At 40.2% G+C, this 23327-nt stretch overlaps 1 protein-coding gene across 1 annotated transcript in view; it reads right to left on the reverse strand.

Annotated features, from left to right (window-relative positions):
• The window catches only part of LOC142310953 (uncharacterized), a 246321-nt gene that overhangs the window by 106092 nt on the left and 116902 nt on the right, over nt 1-23327 (reverse strand). Inside the window, exons 12-16 of the mRNA XM_075348828.1 lie at nt 18798-18914; nt 14331-14372; nt 10657-10683; nt 8905-8940; nt 3802-3864 (exon numbers count right to left, since the gene is read on the reverse strand). Of these exons, the coding sequence (XP_075204943.1) occupies nt 3802-3864; nt 8905-8940; nt 10657-10683; nt 14331-14372; nt 18798-18914 (285 nt within the window). The remainder of the gene's footprint in view (nt 1-3801; nt 3865-8904; nt 8941-10656; nt 10684-14330; nt 14373-18797; nt 18915-23327) is intronic.

Genomic DNA, 23327 nt, shown 5'->3' on the forward strand with positions numbered 1-23327 from the left:
AGTCAGCACTTTTTAAGGAAAAAGGTTTATTACTTGTCTACGATTAGCAACAACATTTTTTGTTGTGTTTTCTTTTTTTTTTAAAAAAAGATTTACTCCTGTTAACCCCTTTACCAACCGGCAATTTTCCGGTTTAGGTTTTTCCTTCCTCCAAGAGACATATTTTTTTTATTTTTCAATCAATATAGCCATCTAAAGCCCGCTTTACACGCTGCAATGTATCTTACAATGTGTCGGCAGGGTCACGTCGTAAGTGATGCACATCCGGCATCGTAAGGTACATTGCAGTGTGTGACAGGTACGTGCGATTGCGATTGAACGGTAAAACGTTCATCGCACGCACATCGTTCATTTCTCTAGAATTGCACGTCAGATTGTTCATCGTACCCGGGGTAGCACACATCGCAGTGTGTGACACCCCGGGAGCGATGAACAGATCTCACCTGCGTCCTGCGGCTCCCGGCTGACAATGCGGAAGGAAGAAGGTGGGTGGGATGTTTACGCCCCGCTCAGCTCCGCCCCTCAGCTTCTATTTGCCCGCTGCCGCGTGACGTCCCTGTGACGCCAAACGTCCCTCCCACTCCAGGAAGTGGACATTCGCCGCCCACAGCGAGGTCGTATGGAAGGTAAGTACGTGTGACGGAGGTTAATCGTTTGTGCGGCACGTTCAACAAATTGAACGTGCCGCACATACGATGGGGCCGTTACAAATCGCATATGATATCATATGCGAAATTGCAATGTGTAAAGCAGGCTTAAGGGCTTGTTTTTTGCAAGATGAGTTGTACTTTTGAATGACACCATTCGTTCTGCCAGATATTGTATTTTAAAATGGGAAAAAAATTCCAAGTACGGTGAAATTGCAAAAAAAGTGCAATTGTATGATTGTTGTTTTGGGCTTTTTATTTACCATGTTCACTATATGGTAAAACTGACTTGGCATTAGGATTCCCAAGGTCAGTACATGTTTGTAGATACCAAGCATGCATAGTTTTACTTTTATCTAAGTGGTGAAAAAAAAAATCAGACATTTGTCAAAAAAAGAATTGCGCTTTTGTTGCCATTTTCCGAGACACTTAGCATTCTTATTTTTCGGTATCTGGGGCTGTGGAGGGCTTATTTTTTGTGCGTTGAATTGATGTTTTTAAGTATACCATATTTGATTGCTTGTTATTGCATTTTAATGCAATGTTATGAGAACCAAAAAACTTAATTCTGTGGTTTTGATTTTTTTTTCGTTGCACCCTTTACCAATTAGATTAGTTGATTTTATATTTTGATAGATCAATCATTTCTAAACATAGCGACACCAAATCTGTGTTTTTTGTTTTTTTTTCTTGTTTTATTTTCAATGGGGCAAAAGGAGGGGTGATTTGAACTTTTAAATTTAAAAAAAAAAACAAAAAACAAATGTAATATTTTTTTAAACTTTTTTTTTAAACTTCTTATTGATTTTACTAGTCCCCTTAGTGGACTTGAAGCCTGCACTATCCAATCACGTGTGCTGATCAGAGCAATGCTTTGTTCCTGTGAGTGCTGGGGCTCTGCTGATATTCACAGGAACTATACAAAAGCTAAAGATAAAAAGCGCAATAGGGTCTTAACCAACATGGATTTATGTCATATCTTCAGCAGCGCAGTAATAGTTCCACATAAACCTTGTTCCTGATCTGCTTCGACATTCACAGGAAGGGAGTCATGACTGTGACAGGGGTCATCCCCTGACTCTTGCTGTAATGACAACCCATTGGCAACCCGTCATAGAGCCATGGGGCTGCCCATGGCGGTGGAATGCAACGCAATCCCTGCCGGATCGCATACATTCGCATTGTCTGAGTTTGACAGCACAATCTAATTAGTTATCAAGCGCGGGAGGATCTCTGATCAGATCAGCCAACATGTGCTGGAATAATAAAGCATTTTACTTGCCAACACTTTGGTTTTTGGTCAGAAAGATCTGCTGCAATTACTCAAAGTATGCACATACGTTAGGCTAAGTTGTCTTGATGAGTTTCTTTTGCTGTGCTAATAAATACAGCATCTTACATTTCCAGCAAAGAGAATAGGGATTAAAGAAATCTCATGAACACTCAGATTTTTTTTTTTTACAGAGCACAAACTGCTGTGTTAGAAATCTAGAACCTGTCAATCTCTCTCTCTCTCGAGGTTACGCTTAGGCGGGCTTTACACGTTGCGACATCGGTAACGATATATCGTCGGGGTCACGTCGTTAGTGACGCACATCCAGCGCCTTTACCGTCATCGCAGCGTGTAACCTAGGAGCGACGATTACCGATCGCAAAAACGTCAAAAATCATTGATCGGTGACACATCGCTCCTTTTCTAAATATCGCTGCTGCTGCCGGTACGATGTTGTTCGTCGTTCCTGCAGCACCACACATCGCTGTGTGTGACACTGCAGGAACCACAAACATCTCTTTACTTGCCTATACCGACAATGCGGAAGGAAGGAGGTGGGCGGGATGTTATGTCCCGCTCATCTCCGCCCCTCCGCTTCTATTGGCCGGCCGCTTAGTAACGTCGCTGTGACACCAAACGCACCTCCCCCTTGAAGGAGATATTGTTCGGAGGTCACAGTGACGTCACTGACCAGGTATGTGCGTGTGAAGCTGCCGTAGAGATAATGTTCTCTACAGCAGCAATCACCACATATCGCATGTACGACGGGTGCTATCGCGCTCGACATCGCTAGCATTTGCTAGCGATGTTGCAGCATGTAAAGCCCGCCTTAGTGTTATGTGCGGATTGCTTTAGATGCAGAAAATACACAGGTACAATGTATATGTACTTTTAGTGTGTTTCTACTGTGAAAATACATTAAAAACACATGTAGTCCACACATACCGTAAGTATGTCAATATAGTTTTGTTAAAGCCAAACACCAGGAAGTATCAAAACTAAAGCAGCTTTATTTAAAACATGACCCAAAAAAAAGACAAAAAACATAGCGTCAAAGATGTGACAAAAACACACTCGAAAACATAATGAATAAAGCGTAAGTACGGTAACCTTATTTACATTGATAAGAGCAGAAAATCTGCATAATCAAAAACTCAGCAATACTGATGGTGGGAATGTAGCCTAACAGTCACATACAGTATATATAGCATATGTAATTAGTGGTAAGATATTCTTATATGATTGCAGTAGAATTGTGGCCATAAAAACTCATTCCTGATGCTGTGAATATGGATATGTGAGTAGAGACATGCAATATACTATCTATGTATTCATTTCATATACATAGATAAATGTCTAATATTAAAGGTGTTGTCCACTACTAGGACAACCCCTTCTGATTCCACATGTTTCCCACAGGTAGAATAAAGCCTATACTCACCTTCCGTACCGGTGCCATTCCAGTGGTGTTCGGGCTCACGGTGCTAGGCCTCATGTGACATTGTGATGTAACGCAAGCCCCGCGTCCAATCAGAGCCAGCTTCTGTCTCCCCACTTTTGGCCCAAACAAGTTAATCAACAGGAAGTGAGTGTTGTGGTTGTGTTCACTTCCTGTTGATTTGCTTGTTTAGTCTGAAGGTGGGGAAAAGGAAGCCGGAGCCATGTAGACGTGGGGCTCATGTGACATCACAACCCCACGTGAGCCCTGGCATCGTAAGCTGGAATGGTACCAGTATGAGAGGTGAGTATAAGCTTCATTATCTTACCTGGTGGAAAAATGTTGAATCAGAAGAGATTGTCCTAGTAGTTGACAACCCCTTTAAGATACATGCAAAATATATCACTGTCAAACATCACCAAAGCCATTAATTTAACTGATACCTTTACACCTGCATACCCAGGAAGCCCAGGTGGCCCCGGTAGGCCAGCTTCACCCAATTCCCCCTAATAACAAGACACATAAACAGCTGAATACACATGGAAAGATACCCCAAATATTCCAACATTAGAAAACAGCTGTCTAGTCCCTAATTTATGCCAACTATGCTCATAGGTATCATATGAAATGTTTTCAAACTCTAAATGCCTGGAAGTTCATTAGGAGTCAAAGGCCATGACACATAATCCCCTTTCATACAACTAACAGGTCAAAAGGGATCACTAAAGAGAAGCAAGCTTTGATATTAGCACTTAAAAGAGTTTATCCTTCTGGTAGTGTCCCTTCAATCCCAAACAACTAACATAGACATAAAGATGATAAGGGGAACTTCAAATATACACTGCTTTAATCCTTTCCTTTTTTTGTTCCCTAAAAAACATTGTGGCTGAATGTTACATGAAAGTCAGTAATGATACGGTGAAGAATGACTTTTTGGTTGGTGTATTGTGTAGATTGATTGAGGTTTTGTCCAGTACAGCACACTTTGAGTATGGTGTTATTATGGTGTTTGTCATAGGTTTATCTATAGGATGTAAGGAAAAATGCCAGGAAAAAGGGATGTTACAATTGTATGAGTTATAAAAACCCCAAAAAGTCCAAGGTAAAAAACGTGTAAAAATGACATGTAATTCAAGGTAGGAAATGAAAACCTATGTTATCTAAAAAAGGAAGGATTTTCCATGTGGACTGAGCTATAACAGCAGTCCTTTTTGGTAATTTTTTAACGTGCTTCATTCATATACTTTGGAACTATGCTTTCTTGGTAGTTTATTTCCTTCCTGTGTGGAGCTTGAAAACATGAATGTAAAAAATGCAGTCGTGTTTATAGGTGCAAAATCGTAAAGATTCTGCATTAGAAAATGCATAAAAAAAAGCTGTATTAAATAAAAACAAAAATGCGTAACAAATGGGAAAATGCATAATAAAGAAATAAATATCCAAGAGCAGAGCAAACTGGTATTGTGTATTATAGTGTGAATACCTATCGAAAACTCAAGTAAAAAAAACAGTGGAAAAAACACAGTGTTTCTGTATGTGGGAACAGATCTTAAATGGAATGCATCAATATCAACCTGTCACTAGGCTCAACCAGCTTAAAGGGATTCTGTCAGTAGGTTTTCGCTACCTCATCTGAGAGCAACATGATGTAGGCAAAGAGGCCCTGAGTTTAACGATATATCACTTAGATTACTGTGTGCAGCCGTTTTGACAGAATTTGAGATTTTGCATGTAGCAGACCTCTAAGAGCATTGTCAGCCATCACCCAGCTTTCAGTGTACATTTCCACAGACAAAAGCTGCTATGTAAAGAAGGGGGCGGAGTCCGACCTGAGTGGTGCTGAGACCTACTAATGATAAAGATAAGAGGCTTAAACTAACATAGCAGGTAAACAAAAACAGACATTGAGATAAGAGATGCAGGGCTCCATTCTCTGTTTTAACTCTTACAGCATGCTGTCTTCAAATTACATTGCAAAAACCTGCTGACAGGGGTCTCTTTAAGCATGTAGGTCATAGAAAGTTAAATTAAAAGATTCCATGGTATCTGAGATTCAATGTGTTATACCAGCGTAATCTACATTTTTCCTAATAAATAAGTTATTAAGATCTATAGACTGGACATAGATCTTCTTCAAAATCTGCCCCTCAGAACTCAATATAAATAAAATTGTGAAAGATAGGGTAAATAGTGCTAGGTATATCTGGGTATGTACTAAACAGATTATATATTTTGTGTAAATAAAATTGTGTCTTACTAGTGTGAGACGTAATGACCGACAGTCTGCTCTCCTGATTTACATGTATCACACTGATAACGCCTCATTTCATCTGATATAATCTCTGGGGGCAGATTCTCAAGGAGAGAGGTGTCCGGCCCATATGTTTTAACAGGTCATTTACATATTTTAGAAAATGTGTATTTCTCTGGCATAGAACATTAGATCACAGATGTGAAGGTATCATTTTATTCAACTTTCTATGACCTACATGCCCATATAGACGATTTAGGAGGCGTGATTGTGATCCTAGTGACCTTTAATTTTTACCATTGTTTGCCTTAAAGGGAACCTGTCACCACTTTTTTGGCCTATAAGCTGCGGCCACCACCACCGGGCTCTTATATACAGCATTCTAACATGCTGTATATAAGAGCCCAGGCCGGGGGTATAACATAAAAAACACTTTATAATACTTACCTAACAGTCACACGGTGGGCCTAATAGGCGTCTCCGTTGTTCGGTTCCCGGCGCCACATCTTTTGGCCATCTTTCATCTCCTTCTCTAGCTGAGGTGCATAACGGGTCCGACATCATACACACTCGTCGGCATTCAGGTCCTGAGCAGGGCAGATCAAAGAATTGTAGTGCGCCTGCGCAGTACCGGCGAGTGTGTATAACGTAGCCGTGTCATGCACACAGGCTTCAGAAATAGGACGAAGATGGCCGAAAGGGGAGGCGCCCGCATCGGAGAACGGAGACGCCCATAAGGCCTACTGCACGACCGTTAGGCAAGTATTATAAAGTGTTTTTTATGTTATATCCCCGGCCTGGGCTCTTCTATACAGCATGTTAGAATTCTGTATATAAGAGCCCGGTGGTGGTGGCCGCAACTTATAGGCCAAAAAAGTGGTGACAGGTTCCCTTTAATATTGGCTGTGCAGAAAAGGGTTACTAAAAAAAAAAGACAAAGGAAACCTGAGATGTACTTTGATAGTTATAAATAAAGGTCCCGGACAACTTGAATTAGTAAAGTAATAATAGTGTTAAATTGCCAATGTTCTTCTGGAAGACAAGTGTAACCAGAGTATATCAATGATATATTGCCTAGAGCGATGTATGAATATACCATGCTGTTCTTTTAATGTATGTCATTATTAAGAAACCTTTTTCTAACAGATTGGGCCATTGTAATAATTATTTCTACAAAATATATTTATAAATTTACATTTATGAATAGTCTATATGTATATTAGTGCAGATTTTAAATATTGTTTGTGTCTTGCATACACATGACATGAGATATCATGTTCTACCAACAAGGTATCTCTGTTTCTGCCTCCATCACCTGGCTAAGTCTTGTCTTTGCTTCAGGCGACACGGAGAGATTATACAATGGTTTTGTGCTATTCTGAGAATGGTAGTACCACTCTGGACTTAACCCCTTAATCCCCGAGCCTGTTTTCACTTTTCTAAAAAAAATGCAAAACAGGACTGCCGCGGAAACACCATCACATGTCTCAACGCTGGCAGGAAACTAGCCAGGTCTTTCACCGGGAAGGAACAACCACGGGAAGGGCAGTCTCCAGTCAAGGAGACCGCCTATACCAAAACATGGTATCCATCCACAGACAGCTGTTTCGGGGTATTTGCCCCTCATCAGTGTGGATTAGGAAACTGGCTAGTGGGAGCAATGCCTAGTAAAAGACTACATAAGCAAGGATGATTGACCTTAGGGAGATCAACATTCAGCACCATGGAGACACCATCACGTGTTTCTCAACGCAGTGATTCTAGAACAAGGCCCCCTGGGAAAATATGCAAAACAGGACTGCCGCGGAATCACCATCACATGTCTCAACGCTGGCAGGAAACTAGCCAGGTCTTTAAAATACCCCGAGATCCCAGGGGGCCTTGTTCTAGAATCGCTGCGTTGAGAAACACGTGATGGTGTCTCCGTGGTGCTGGATGTTGATCTCCCTAAGGTCAATCATCCTTGCTTATGTTTTCCCTTTTCTGACCAGGCCAATTTTTGATGAAAGGCCTCACCTATTAGAAGAGGTTGGACTTAGAGGTCGGGCTTATTTAGCTTAGAAAAATGACGTCTCACAGAAGATTTCATTTATATGTATAAATACATGTGTGGTCAATATAAAGGACTGGCACATGACTTTTTCCTTCTAAAGATAATACTAAGGACCAGGGGGCACTCACTACGAGTGGAAGAAAAGCGATTCTGACAGCTAAATAGGAAAGGGTTCTTTACAGTTAGAGCAGCAAAACTCTGAAATGCCCTATCACAAGAGGTAGTAATGGCAGACACTATAACAACTTTAAATAAAGGACTGGATGCTTTCCTCACCAAAAATAGCAATGTGGATTATAGATAATTTAGTGACAAAGAATGTATAATGGTGAAGAGAGGTTAAACTTGACGAACCTAGGTCTTTTTTCAACCTATTTAACTATTTATTCTTTTGTGAAATATTCTGGAATATTGGATTGTTGAAAAAGGTAAATTTAGGTGATTCAGGCAGCTAAATAGGAAAGGATTCTTTACAGTTAGAGCAGTCAGACTGTGGAATGCCCTACCACAAGAGGTAGTAATGACAGACACTATAACAGCTTTACAAAAAGGACTAGATGCTATCCTCAGCAAAAATGGCATTGAAGGTTATAGATAATTTAGTGACAAAGAATGTATGATGGTGAAGAAAGGTGGAACTAAATGGACCTAGCTCTTTTTTTCAACATATGTATTTATGCAACTATTTATTCATTTGTGAAATATTCTGGAATATTGGAGTGTTCAAAAAAGTAAATAAATGTAGGCTTTTCAGGCAGGTAAATAGGAAAGGGTTCTTTACAGTTAGAGCAGTCAGAATGTGCAACATTTAGAAAAGAGCTGGATGCTTTTCTCACAACAAATGGCATTTTCCAATATAAATAATCTAGCAATTGAGAATGTATAACTGGTGGAGAAAGGTTGAACTTGATGGAATTCAGTATTTTTTCCACCTATTAATATGTGGAGAAAGTGCAGTGATTTTTTTTATTCATAATGATAACCGCAGTCTGGGCAATAATGATGATGATTTTTCTTTATGTTTGAAAACTTTAAAGTGTTCCATATACTGACTGATTAGACTCAAAAAATGAAACACTGTGGGGCACTTCCATCCCATGCGCAGGTGGGTGCCGTCTACTGATCTGTCAGTATCAATCTAACAAGCTGTGAATCCAGACATTAATACAATGTTTATTCTGTACGATGTTTTCATATACTTTCCATCCCTTTGTCAGTGCTCTAAATATTGTCATTTGTTACCTTCCTTCCTGGGATTCCTGCAGTCCCTGGCTCTCCCTGCAAGAAAAATAAACCTATAAGAGTTTTCCTCTTTTCAGGAAATGTAATGGAAATAAACATTTGTCAGGCTTCTGATGTTATCGAACCACCATGCTACACATCCATAATGTTCTATATTACAGCTATATAGATATACCATCAGTCTTGTACGTTAGGTAACAGCACACAGCTCTTTTAAGAGATGGGTGCCAACACAACAGCGAAATATTACATTTATGTAGTATATAATAATATATACATATATATATATATATATATATATATATATATATATATATATATATATATATATAAAAATTAATATATGTATATATATATATATATATATATATGCACATATATATATATGTATATATATACACAATATATATATAATTAAAGGAATTATCCAACCTTGTGAAATTTGCACATGACACTAATAAGAGTCAGCATTAAGTCAGGGTCAGACGAGCATCCGAAAAATCTTCCAATTTTCATCCAGAAAAGTCATTGTGATATCTGATTTATACATCAGCATTTTGGAATGTACATGATCACATAAAATTTTCTAGGTTAATAATTACAATGTATAAAAATCAGATGCAACACAGATGATTTTCATCGTGGGACCCAATATTTTTGGCCACGCAAAGACTACTGATGAGTGAGCACTAAAATGAGTGTTCGGTACTCAACTCGAGCAGGCTCGATGGATGGACAGGCTCCACTTGCATATCGTTCATAATGCAAGTGAATAGGAGATTTGAGCATTTTTCCGGACAGGGGGTAGGGAGAGAGAGATATCCTGGTTGGGAGTTCGAGAATGGAGCAGAAGCACCTGCAATACTTGACGAGCATTCAGCATCTCGAGCACCCTGATGCTTGATAGAGTACTGAGCATCTCACACATCCCGATGCTCGATCAAGTACCGAGAGTCTTCTGCCCCCTGACACTTGATCAAGTACCGAGCATCTCGCACACCCCGATGCTCATGCGAGTACCGAGTGTCTCAAGCACCCCGATGCTTGATATGTTCTGAGAGTCTCAGGCACCCTGATGCTCAATTGAGTACCTAGCGTCTTGAGCACCTCGATGCTCGATCGTGTTTTGAGAGTCTCATACACCTCAATGCTTGATCGAGTACCGAGCGTTTTGAGCACCCAGATACTCGATCAAGTACCGAGCGTCTTGAGCACCCCAATGCTTGATTAAGTACCGAGCCTCTTGTGCACCCTGATGCTGGATCGAGTATTGAGCAGTGCCGAGCACGCTCACTCATCACTATCATATGCTTGATTGGGCAAATCTAACTCGATATTTAGAAGAAAATAGTGCATGCATTTTTTTTCTTTTCTCATACAGACGCTGTGTCCTTGTAAAAAAACATCTGAACCGCCCTATTGAATTACATTGGTCAGTATGTGGTCAGTATGTGGTCCAATTTTTAATCAGACAGCACACAGTCGAATTATATGCTAATCTGAATGGGCCCTTCCTACATTCATGGTTTCTATCGAGGAGCAATGATGGCAATAGTTAGCCATGTAACCTGGCAGTCATATGATTTGTGCTCGTAGACAGGGGGTACTGCCAGAACGTCTGCACTGGATAGACAAGGAACACCTCAATATAAAGATAAAAGTGCTATATTTTCATTGTTCTTGTAATAACCATAGATTTTTTTTTCTTATTAAAAGGTTTGTAGAAATATTATAGCCACAAAATTTCTCTACCTTTGATCCTGGAGGTCCAGGTAATCCCTAGGAATAAAAGAAACAGGACACACAATGAGAAATACTAAGTGCTATACCGTCATTAAAGATGAATTCCAGTCATGCTTTGCTCAGGTAAGAAACTGTATATTGCTGTATCCTATGAACTTAAAGCCCAGAAGTGGCATCATGCCACTACTCCATCAATTTTACCTAAAAGGCTGTATCATATGATACTTAGAGTGTAAAAATTATTAATCCACCTTCAGACAGTTTATGTATTAAATGAATTAATTAAGCGAGAATAGAGTCCATAGCTCCATTCATAATTCTGCAGGATTCGGAGCTGAAATCATTCAAAACTCTTGATTAATTCAATATTCATACAGAACTTTCATCAGTAATTTTGCATTCTTAGAAGTGTGTTTTTTATCTGCACCACCTTAAAGTAATCCTAAATGGGCTAAGGCTCCATATTAACACAGTAAATTTGGAAAAAAATTATTTGCAGAAAAGTGATGTTTTATTTCAACTACAATTTCGTTCAAAAGAATAAAAAAATTGGAGAAAGCTTCCTTCAAAACGGTAAAGAATCCTACCTTGATTTTTTACTTGCAATTTTCCCATAGGAAAACATTGAAATTACAGTATATGAAAATTGTGATAAGAAAACAATTTTAGTCTAAATCTGTGTGCCTAGGAAGCCTTTTCCAAAAAATGAATGGTCCCATATGTGTTGCTGAACAAAACCTTGTAGAGGTTTTCAATAATGGTCAGCAGATGTTTTAGTGCAGCTCTGATCTATAAGGATACGTGCAGATTTGCATCAGAATACAGTAGTAGCAAAATGGATGAGATATGAACAATGTTGCCAAAATTTTCTGCATAGAAATTGACCTCTGATGGAGAGATTTAAAGGAGGTTTCCACTACTAATAAGACGCACTTTCATTTGTCCTAACTATTCCTAACTAACACTTTCCTCATATACTTCTGTTACCTACCCTGTTCCTGTAAGCTGATCTCTCTGTGGCAGGTATATACTTTTATTGATGTTTTGTATTAATCATTCCAGTCTGGATACCAGAATGAGCAGGTGACAGCAGTGACAACGCTGCGTTGTGCTGATTATTAGATAATATATCACATCACACGATCGGCACATCGCAGCACTTGTCAGATGAAAGCACCACACTGTAAAGGAGACTGAGACAAGAGTGAAATGTGATCTGAGCATGCATGCCCAGACTCCTGTCACTCACAGAGAGGCAACCCTGCCCCCACCAGTGACGTGCCCTGCTCAGTTTATCCAATTCCAGTCTTCAGACCAGAAATATCAAAGCAAACACATCAATAAAGGTATATATGTGCCACAGATGGATCAGCTTACAGGAGCAGGGTAGGTAGTAGAGGTATATTAGGAAAGTATTAGGAAGAGTTAGGACAAATGAAAAGGGTTGACATTAGTAATGGAAAAACACTTTACACGTCTGGACCCCAAGAGCATCATAGGCTATGTTGTGAGGTGAAATTTATAACCCCGCGTGTTCCAATTTACCAATCAATTTTGCCCCTATCTACATAATGGGGAAAAAGTGAAAAGAAAAGTGTATTTGCACCGTCGCATTTACAATCACGAAATTTTGCACAGGCACCTCATGTGACCCAGGGAATGTCGTAGACTATGTTTTGACAGAAAAATGTAACCCCGCGCTTTACAGTTACTCTCCAAAAAACATGCCTCCATTAAAGTAAATGGAGCCTGGAACTACAGGTTATTAGTATGAGCTGTGATTGGTTGCTATAGGAACAAAAGACATTCATAGTAATAGAAGCTTATATGTGAGGTAATAAGATGTCGGTGGGGAGATGGATAGAGAGAGACAGAGACAGACAGAGAGACAGACAGAGACAGACAGAGAGACAGACAGGGAAAGAGACAGAGAGATAGAGACAGACAGGGAAGAGACGGACAGAGACAAACGGTGAAAGAGACAGTCAGAGACAGACCTGGAAAGAGACAGACAGAGACAGACCTGGAAAGAGACAGACCTGGAAAGAGACAGACCTAGAAAGAGACAGACCTAGAAAGAGACAGATGGGGAAAGAGACAGATGGGGAAAGAGACAGATGGTGAAAGGGACAGATGGGGAAAGAGACAGACAGACATGCAGACAGGGACAGAGACAGGCAGACAGGGAAGGAGGAGACAGCCAGAGAGACAGACAAAGATAGATGGGGAAAGACACAGACCTTGATTGAGACAGTCGGGTAAAGAGACAGAGAAATAGAGACAGACAAGGAAAGAGACAGACAGAGACAGGCAGACAGGGAAAGAGACAGGCAGGAAAAGACACAGACAAAGATGGGGAGACAGACGGGGAAAGAGACAGACCTGGGAAAGAGACAGACCTAGAAAGAGACAGATGGGGAAAGAAACAGAGAGATAGAGACAGTCAAAAAAAGAGACAGACAGACCTGGAAAGAGACAGACCTGCAAAGAGACAGACCTGGAAAGAGACAGACCTGGAAAGAGACAGACCTGGAAAGAGACAGACCTGGAAAGAGACAGACCTGGAAAGAGACAGACGGAGCACATTACTTGGCCAATTTAGTTAAATCTGTGTGGAATATCTGTAGTGTTGAAATATGTGTTGTGAAATGCTTCTATTAGCTTAGTTTTTGCCTTTTAATAATTACATTTCTATCTATTTGTTTTGTAGTTTTTGTGTGCAGAATACATTTTTGTTAATACATTCTATTTTGTTAACAACAGTTATTAACCCGGGCGAAGCCGGGTAGTACAGCTAGTAAGAAAATAAAACCTCAGTATACTTGCCTTCTAAGGCTATGGGCACCTGTCTAAATAAAAAAGTGGTGGAAAAGTGTCCAATAAAATTTTCTTAATGCATAGCAATGTCAAAATAATATTGCTGTGCACATGTTCCGCTTCAACCAGTTTGGGGTTCGGAAACCATGTAGAGGTTAAGAGTTGACATCCTCATTCTTCACAGTATGAAACAAGCTTGCAGTGAAAATTTGGTGACTGCTCCATCGTCTAAAAGGCGCCGTGTGCACAAATCCTAAATCTTCTGCTGCCATGCAGGGGCATCTCTGGTATGCCGGAGGTCTTGGCTTATGGAGTCTTTCCATGTGTATTGACATGTAACCAGCTGGGGGACCAGGGTTGTCTCAGCATGGGTGCAGCAGAAGGTACCAACATGGATTTTGTTTTCTCCTCAGCTGTTGGAATCCATTTATATAAGCATTAAAATTAGCACAATCGGTGCAGATTTTCTGCTGGATTTTGGTGCAACATATCTGACAGTGTAAATATAGAAAGGTTCTGTACCAGACGTTATGGCAGTAGCTCTATTGCTGACTGTCAAACTTCATAAAGAAATTGCAGGCATAATTTAGGATCAATAGCTTTTTAACATCAATCCAGCTCAGAAATGTCACTGCTCTATGAAATTTCAGTTGCTAGCCCGGGGCTGCATGGACAAGAGGCAAAGTGATCAAGGTGCGTCATCAATTGACAGCTGAATTAAACCAACTTTTGTAGGAGCCGACACTAATGCCCTTGGGTACAGTGTAGCGCTACCCTTCACACTTTCCATGAGCAAGTTCTGCTTCAAGCTTGTCACAACTTGGATCACAATAAGTAAATAGTATCCTTGGAATAGTCAGACTTACTTTTCCATCTTTTCCAGGTTTACCCGACTCCCCTGCTTTACCCTGAGAGAAATACAGAGATATAAATAGTTAAACTCAATTGATCACTAATTCTAAATCCGTGTAACTGCTCTTGCCCAGCCGGGAATAGCCAGTGTCGGGGACTTCAAAGTCTCCTGGGGTCTTTTTTTAGTTTTATTTTCTGCTGAGACCAGGATCATTACAAGTCAAGTGTTACTTCCTCTCTCTGGTATTTAAGTCTAGAGTGGAGGAAATAACATCGGTGTCAGTCTCCGACACGTGTTTGGATAGTGATAGCCTTGATAAAGACAGAAGCAATCAAATCACTTAAGAAAATTCACTCCAATTTTTAATTTTTAATCTACAGGTTGGTTCATTGGATAAAAATCACTGATATGTTATTTATTATCTGGGTTATTGCTTATTTAGAGAATCATGAATACTTACATAAATGTCCCATTATTTCTATGATTATTCTGTACTGCTGTACACAGAATACATCAGAAATTAAAAAAAAATTAGAAATTCGTAGTACCTTGTTAAAATACGTTACTTTCTGATTTTCTCTATCAATTGATAGAAAAAAGTGGCAAAAGTGCTAAGAAAGTACTGTGCCACATCAATTCCTTTTGGACCTCTTTTGGCTTTTTCCTCTCCTTTTTTGCCTCTCCATTTTGAAAAAGCAGCCATACCGTGCGAAATGCGGGTTGATGATGACCAGGTTCCTAACTGGGGAGTTCCATAAGTGAGGGAGCTGACCTACCACGGCCTTTGCACTTTAGGTAAAACTACATTTGTTGTCTGTATTTTCTGCGTGCTCCACACTTGTGACACTAGCATGATTCCTGTTATTTATTTAGGCTAGGTCCATTCTTTCATATCACTAGGACCCATTATAGGTGGGAATCAGTGAATGTAGGTCTTTGTCCCCCTCCCTTTCGGGACTTATAATGTAGGATCATATGGTCTTGGTGTCACTATATTTTTTACGATTGATACCCTGGATTTATTACAATTAAACATCACATTACATTTTGTACCTTGGGTATTTCAATACAATTTTCTTAATGTATTTATTGTTACACCTGACCTTCTCCTATTGATCAGCTTTGCTAATCCCCTATTTCTTTATGGTGATGTTTTTTTATCTTTTTTAACTTTGTCTTGCATTGTGGTTTTTCCAATAAATTTTGAACCTATTTGCACATATACTCAATGTTCTCCTTGTTTGTTTAATGTTTCTTGTGAGTAGTGCTGTCAGAGATTTTGCCTCATTGAGGCCACTCTCTGACTAACCCTAAATGGTTTATACATTGAGAATTGTGTTTATGAGTATTCTGTTCTGTTGTACACAGAAAACATCAGAAATTTAAAAAACATGAAATTCGTAGCGCCTTGTTAAAATACATTACTTTCTGACTTTCTCTATCAATTGATAGAACAAAGTGGTAAAAGTGCTAAGAAAGTATTGTGCCACATCAATTTCTTTTGGACCTCTTTTGGCTTTTTCCTCGCAACTGCATTAATGGCCATGTGCTGCCCATGCCTTACATTTCTAATGCCTAAAATTACTGATAGATAGTGTGTCAGCCCAAACTGACACTATAAACTGAGCTCAGCCTTGTAAGGGATATAACCCCTATAATAACTGAACTTTTTGTGTGCCAATCTCTGCCTTGATTCTGAAGTTTAGTCAGGTAGGCTAATTAGGGTCCTCGCTGCACCCTTAGTGCGACCAAGAGGCTCAGTGAAATATTCCACCCAAACGTTTTGCATGCCCCACCTCATTCACTGGTAATTGACAGCTCTAGCTTGCCTGGAGTATACTCTGTCACAGTCATAGAATGTTAAAGTTGGAAAGGACCTCCAGGGTCATATGGTCCATCCCCCTGCTCACAGCAAGATTCACATCATCCCACACAGATGTCTGCCCAGTCTTTGTTTGAAGACTTCCATTGAAGGGCAACTCACTACTTCTTGTGGGAGCCTGTTCCACTTGTTAACCCTAGAACGCGCAAGCAATTCAATCTACCATAGAAAACAAATGACCTAGCAGGCCTGCGAGGCCCCAGGTATGCGTTCTAGGGTTAATCACCCTCACTATCATTTTTTTTTAATACACTATCTAATCTGTATCTCCTCTTAATCAGTTTCATCCTATTACTTCTAGTCTTTCCGTGTGCAAAGGAGAATAGCACTGATCCCTCTATAGTGTGATAGCCCTTGAGATATCTGTAGACAGCTATTGAGTCTCCTCTCAATCTTTTTTTGTAAGCCAATTCCCAAATCCTGTAACTGTTCCTCATAGGACATTGCTTGAAGACCGGTCACCATTCTGGTTGTTCTTCTCTGAACTTGCTCTAGTTTGTTGATGTATTTATAAAAATGTGGTGCCCAGTACTGAACACAGTATTCTAGACAAGGTCTGACCAAAGAAGAGTAGACAGCGATAAAATACTTCACATGATCTAGACTCTATGCTTCTGTTAATATATCCCAGAATTGAGTTTTCCTTTTTGCTGCTGCTGCATCACAATGTTGACTCATGTTCAGTCTGTAATCTATTAGTATACCCAAGTCTTTTTCACACGCGCTGTTGCTTAGCCCTAAGCCTCCCATCCTGTATGGTTTCTTTTCATTCCTCTTGCCTAGATGTAGGACTTTGCATTTGTCCCTGTTCAAAACCATTCTATTAGTTACTGCTCACTGTTCCAATTTGTTTAGATCTTTTTGAATCCTCTCTCTTTCTTCTATAGTTTTAGCTAACCCTCTTAATTTTGTGTCATCAGCAAAATTAATCATTTTGCCCTAAATTCTTTAATCTAAATCATTGATAAAAATATTGAACAACACAGGTCCCAGGAAAAAGCCCTATAGTACCCCACTTGAGATATTCTTCCAACTAGAGCCAGTTATGAATCCATCTAACAGTTCCCTTGTCCAATCCATACTTGGTTATTTTTTTTCAATGACAATGGTATGAGATACTTTGTCAAATGCTTTGCTGAAGTCAATATATACTATATCTACTGTATTACCTGATACACAGAGTCAGTGATTCTGTCTGCAAAGAACGTTCTGGCATTCCAACACTCACCGTTGAGGGAAGGAGAAGCAAGCAAAACCAGTGGGTGGAACATTTCACTTAAAACTTTAGTCATACCAAGGGTGCACCTAACATCCTAATTAGAATATTTTATTAACCCTTTCATGACCTAGGACATAGTGGTACGCCCTAAATCATGAAAGGGTGATCACCGCCGGCTGCTGTGGTGAGCCAGCGGCGATTCCCACACATGTCTGCTGATTTGAAAAGCAGACATGTGTGCCTCGCATGTGCGGGTGGATCTGGGCCTGTTAACCCCTTAAATCGTGCTGGCAAAATGTGACAGCATGATTTAAATCGCCACAGCAGGGAAAGCGCCTTTCCCCGACGCTATCAGAGGCCCCATGACACATTCAAGGGGAGTCGAGGGTTGTCATGATAGCAACGGGTCATGTGATGACTCCTGTCGCTATCATGACATAGTTCCTGTTACAGCCAGTAGAGCAGCGGCTGCAGCATTTCTGCTGATCAAAGCTGTGCTGCTCTGATCAGTAGAAATGAATCAGTGATCAGACTGCTGATCCTTATAGACCCCTAGAAGGACCAGTAAAATTAAAAAAAAAGTTTCAAAAAAATTAAAAAATAAATACAGCTAAAAGTTCAAATCACCCCCTATTCGCCCCATTGAAAAGTAAAGGGTTAAAAAAAATAACAAATATACACTATTGCCACATTCAGAAATGACCAATCTATCAAAATATAAAATCAATTAATCTGATCAGTAAATGGCATAATGGCAAAAAAGTTCCAAACGACAAATTTAAGTTGTTTTGGTCATCACACATTTTGTGCAAAATGCAATAACAGAAGATCAAAACGTAGCATATGCGTAAAAATGGTACAATTAAAAATGTCAACTCGAGATACAAAAAAAGTCATCAATGAGGCATCATATGGTCACATTAGGTTTACCATATAGTGAACACCGTGAATAAAATACAAAACAATCATGCAATCGCACTTTTTTTTTGTAATTTTTCAGCATTTGGAATTTTTTTGCGGTTTTCCAGTACATTATATGGTAAAACTTATGCTTTGATTTAAAATTACAGCTCGTCCAGCAAAAAATCAAGCTCTCATATGGTAAGATTGATGGAAAAATAAAAAAGTTACGTCTCTCAGAAGAAGGGGTGCAAAAAAAAACGAAAAAAGAAGGGTGAAGGGGTTAAGCTTCAGTTTCAGCAGAACACAGGCAGTGATTCGAAAACAAAAGGTGCAATTTTTATATAGCCTCTATGCCTAATTTATACTTTCTCTATGGGTGATCAGGCTCAGTCAAAGCTGCTGGATAGTTATGGAGTAGTCCAAACCAGACACGTAAGATAAACCTTCCTGATGGTGTAGGAAGAGATGAAACTTACAGGTGTCCCTGCCACCCCAGGCATCCCTGGATCTCCTTGAGGTCCTGGTGGCCCAGGAGGTCCAGGTGGCCCAGGTAGCCCTGGTGGGCCTTGGATCCCTGCTTGTCCTTGTTCACCCTAGTCAAAGAAAACAATAAAAAAAAAGACAATAAATTAGATCAAACAAATATTTACTTCAATGTACAATCCATGGACAATAGGCACAATAGGCTGTAGGCATACATAGAAGTATAGGTATAAAATCACAAGCAAGCTTAATTCTCTGGGTTAGTGTGCATCAATCATCAAGGGGTTTCCTATAACTTTTTATATGGAGTGTTTGGATACCATGCCTAGAATAATAGTAATATCTACATAGTATACATAAAGTGATATTAGCTGTAAACATCAGCACAGAAAGCCATTTTATGCATTGGAGAACAGACATTAAAGGTGAATCTTTCTTTGGATCTATTATACTTGTGTAATCCTGAGTGTACTTGTTTGTGATTTGCGGCCCTTTTATAATGACACTAGGCTTTTGGCATCTGTGCTGTTCGACTGATGATTTCTTAGAAGGACGACATATCATCTAAAAATATTCTGCTCTGAAACTCAATGTGCCCGAGTAGTGTGCCACGTTTAGAGCAGGGATTATGAGTGCGGCTGCTAGAAGAATGCTTCAATGGCACATTCCTCATTAAACTATCATTGTTTTCCATGGAAAACAGCCTATAATGGGAAAAAGACCTGCCGGGTCTATACTGAATTGCTTTACATTTACCTGCAAGTAGAAAAGGTATCCCATATCACACATCTCTGACTGCAGAAGCAATTCCCAATGCGTTCTCCAAACTACTGACATGTCTCACCCGCCATTATTTCTCTGGGGAGTGCCATAAAGTCTATGAAGACATTCACATCATATAACTATGGCAGCTAACCATAGCATGGCCTCATGGACAAACGTGGATCACATAGCCTTGTGATATGATGTCACTACCGTGAGAAATGGCAGTGAGTGACGTGTCCCTTAGCAATGTTGGAAATAGTCTTTCTCAATGGTAGTGTAGTGGAAGGAAAAATAGAGGGTGTCATATAAATTGATTGTGTATAGTTTTAAAGGGAATCTATCAGCAAGATATTACACCCCCAAACTATTTTGAAAAGCATGTAGTTCTTACAAAGACAAGTCCAGCAGTACATTTACATAGCCAGCCAATTCCTCTGAGAGATTCGCCTTTGAATGAATATAAAAATAAGGCAAAAGAGCTTTCAGCACATTTTCCAAGCCTCTGTCACTCCAGCTCTATTTTCCATCCAGCACCGCCTACTCCTGACTGACTGTCAGGTGTCATGATTCACGTATGACTCTGCTAGTATGTGTTGTTTTCCTGTTGTCTGCATTCTCCAGGGTTAGCTCCGATAGGAGGAGCCTATTCTGTCGTGCCTCATTCCGGGGGTCACGCTGCTTTATCTTAAATCGGTTTTCTTCAGTAGGGGTCATAGTTCATAGTTCCTACTCTGCAGTGTGCACTTCTTGTTCCTGTGAGTCTGTTCTTATCCTGCCCCCTTATCCTGCCCATGAGTCTGTTCTTATCCTACTAGGTAGTACTCCTTTCCATGACCTCCATCCTTCTCGTCTTGTCTTACCTCCATGTGTCCCTAACCCGCTCTCTGGTTTGTGATCCCGTCTCCGCTCCCTCCTCTATACTTACTTGTCCTCTCGGTTTCCGACCCCGGGTTGATATCTGACTATGGCTCTGCTCCCCTCTGGCTCCTGACGATACCTTCTGGCCTTCTGACACTTGGCTCTGATTTGACTCTGACACTGCTTACCCCTCTGTACCTATGGCACTAACCTTTGGCTTGATAGACCATTTTATTGCATCCTTCCACAGATGCTAGTTACCTCTAGTGGGATTGCGCCTGACTACACTTAAAAGCACTACATCCTGCCTGAGTACTGGCTCCCCCCTGCTGGTAGCATCACATCAGGCTTCATACTGTGTGACGTCAAGCAAAACAGCCATCAGTGAAAAAGGAGGAGGTGATGCAGGGTGGGGGAATAGAACTGTAAACACAGAGAGTTGAGAAGAGCTTCTAGGTGGCCAAAGCACTGCAATTTAATTTGCATATTGATTCAAATAGAGATTTCTTGGCAATGGAGGAGTTTACTGACCATGTAAAGGTAATGCTACACTGTGTGCAGAATTATTAGGCAAGTTGTATTTTAGAGGATTTGTTTTATTATTGATCAACAACTATGTTCTCAATCAACCCAAAAGACTCAAATATCAAAGCTTAATATTTTTGGAAGTTGGAGTGGGGTTTTTTAGATTTGGCCTTAGGAGGATATCTGTTTTTGCAGGTAACTATTACTGTGCAGAATTATTAGGCAACTTAATAAAAACCAAATATATTCCCATCTCACTTGTTTATTTTCACCAGGTAAACCAATATAACTGCACAAAATTTAGAAACAAACATTTCTGACATGCAAAAACAAATCCCCAAAAATTAGTGACCAATATAGCCACATTTCTTTATGATGACACTCAACAGCCTACCATCCATAGATTCGGTCAGTTGCTTGATCTGTTTACGATCAACATTGCATGCAGCAGCCACCACAACCTCCCAGACACTGTTCCGAGAGGTGTACTGTTTTCCCTCCTTGTAGATCTTACATTTTATGAGGGACCACAGGTTCTCTATAGGGTTCAGATCAGGTGAACAAAGGGGCCATGCCATTATTTTTTCATCTTTTAGACCTTTAGTGGCCAGCCACGCTGTGGAGTAGTTGGATGCATGTGATGGAGCATTACCCTGCATGAAAATCATGTTTTTCTTGAACGATACCGACTTCTTCCTGTACCACTGCTTGAAGAAGTTGTCTTCCAGAAACTGGCAGTAGGTCTGGGAGTTGAGCTTCACTCCATCCTCACCTTAAAAAAGTACCACAAGTTCATCTTTGATGAAACCAGCCCACCAGTACCCCACCTCCATCTTGCTGGCGTCTGAGTCGGAGTGGAGCTCTCTGCCCTTTACTGATCCAGCCTCTGGCCCATCAAGAGTCACTCATTTCATCAGTCCATAAAACCTTTGAAAAATCAGTCTTAAGATATTTCTTGGCCCAGTCTTGACGTTTTATCTTATGTTTCTTGTTCAAAGGTGGTCATTTTTCAGCCTTCCTTACCTTGGCCATGAACCTGAGTATGGCACACCTTGTGCTTTTTGATACTCCAGTAACGTTGCAGCTCTGAAATATGGCCAAACTGGTGGCAAATGGCATCTTGACAGCTTCACGCTTGATTTTCCTCAATTCATGGGCAGTTATTTTGCGCCTTTTTTGCCCAACACGCTTCTTGCGACCCTGTTGGCTATTTGCCATGAAACGCTTGATTGTTCGGTGACCACGCTTCAAACGTTTGGCCATTTCAAGACTGCTGCATCCCTCTGCAAGACATCTCACAATTTTGGACTTTTCAGAGCCCGTCAAATCTCTCTTCTGACCCATTTTTCCAAAGGAAAGGAAGTTGCCTAATAATTAAGCACACCTTATATAGGGTGTTGATGTCATTACACCACACCCCTCCTCATTACAGAGATGCACATCACCTGATTTACTTAATTGGTAGTTGGCTCTCAGGCCTATACAGCTTGGAGTAGGACAACATGTATAAAAATTATCATGTGATCAAAATACTCATTTCCCTAATAATTCTGCACACAGTGTAGATAGTTTTTTGCAAGAGCTACATTTGCATGAAATATATTTAAAGATTCCCTTTAACTTCTCCCAAAGCAACAAAATTAGTTTGTCATTTTTTGCACATCTACTGTGCAGATCAGTGATAGTGCTACTTAGGGGATGCAGGGATATTATTAGCTATCCATTACCAGCATACTACTTGGGATATTTTAAGTTCAAATTGATATACACCAATAAATTTCAAAGGCAACACGGTAATCTGCAGCACTGCTTGATTAGAGGCATCTCAGTCCTAACACATGGTCTGGGCAACAACAAAGGAGTTATGCCTCCACTTGTGACTACGCTAATCCGGAGATCCTGTCAGTCATGCAATGACTTCACTCCTGGAACATCTCTCGCCAGTTTAATACTGGGGAGGTTTTCTGGTAATGTATAATGAGGGCAGACTTCTGAAAACTACCTAAAGGAAATTTGGTCTTTAGCACCTCTACCAACCAATCACTATGCAGCTTTCAATTTATCGCAGCTATTTAAAAAAATGGAACCTCTATCTGTGTGTGGATATGTTTACTTACTCTGCATCTTATGTCTGTAATGGGGACATTTATCATTAAGATGCTTCACCAATTATCTGATTGAAGTTGCCAAGGTTCACCTGTGGCACAGTTATGTAGTGCCCATGAATGGTACTGCAAGCTCACTTCTATATAGACGTGGTGGAGAGAGGATGCAGTACCATTCACTGCCACTACACAATATATGGCGCTGTTCTACTTTCAGTTTTCCACAACACCTTCAATCACCTGAGAGTCAGATCCAACCTGTCTGATATT

Source organism: Anomaloglossus baeobatrachus, chromosome 5 (assembly GCF_048569485.1).
Source record: "Anomaloglossus baeobatrachus isolate aAnoBae1 chromosome 5, aAnoBae1.hap1, whole genome shotgun sequence".
Lineage (NCBI taxonomy): Eukaryota > Metazoa > Chordata > Amphibia > Anura > Aromobatidae > Anomaloglossus > Anomaloglossus baeobatrachus.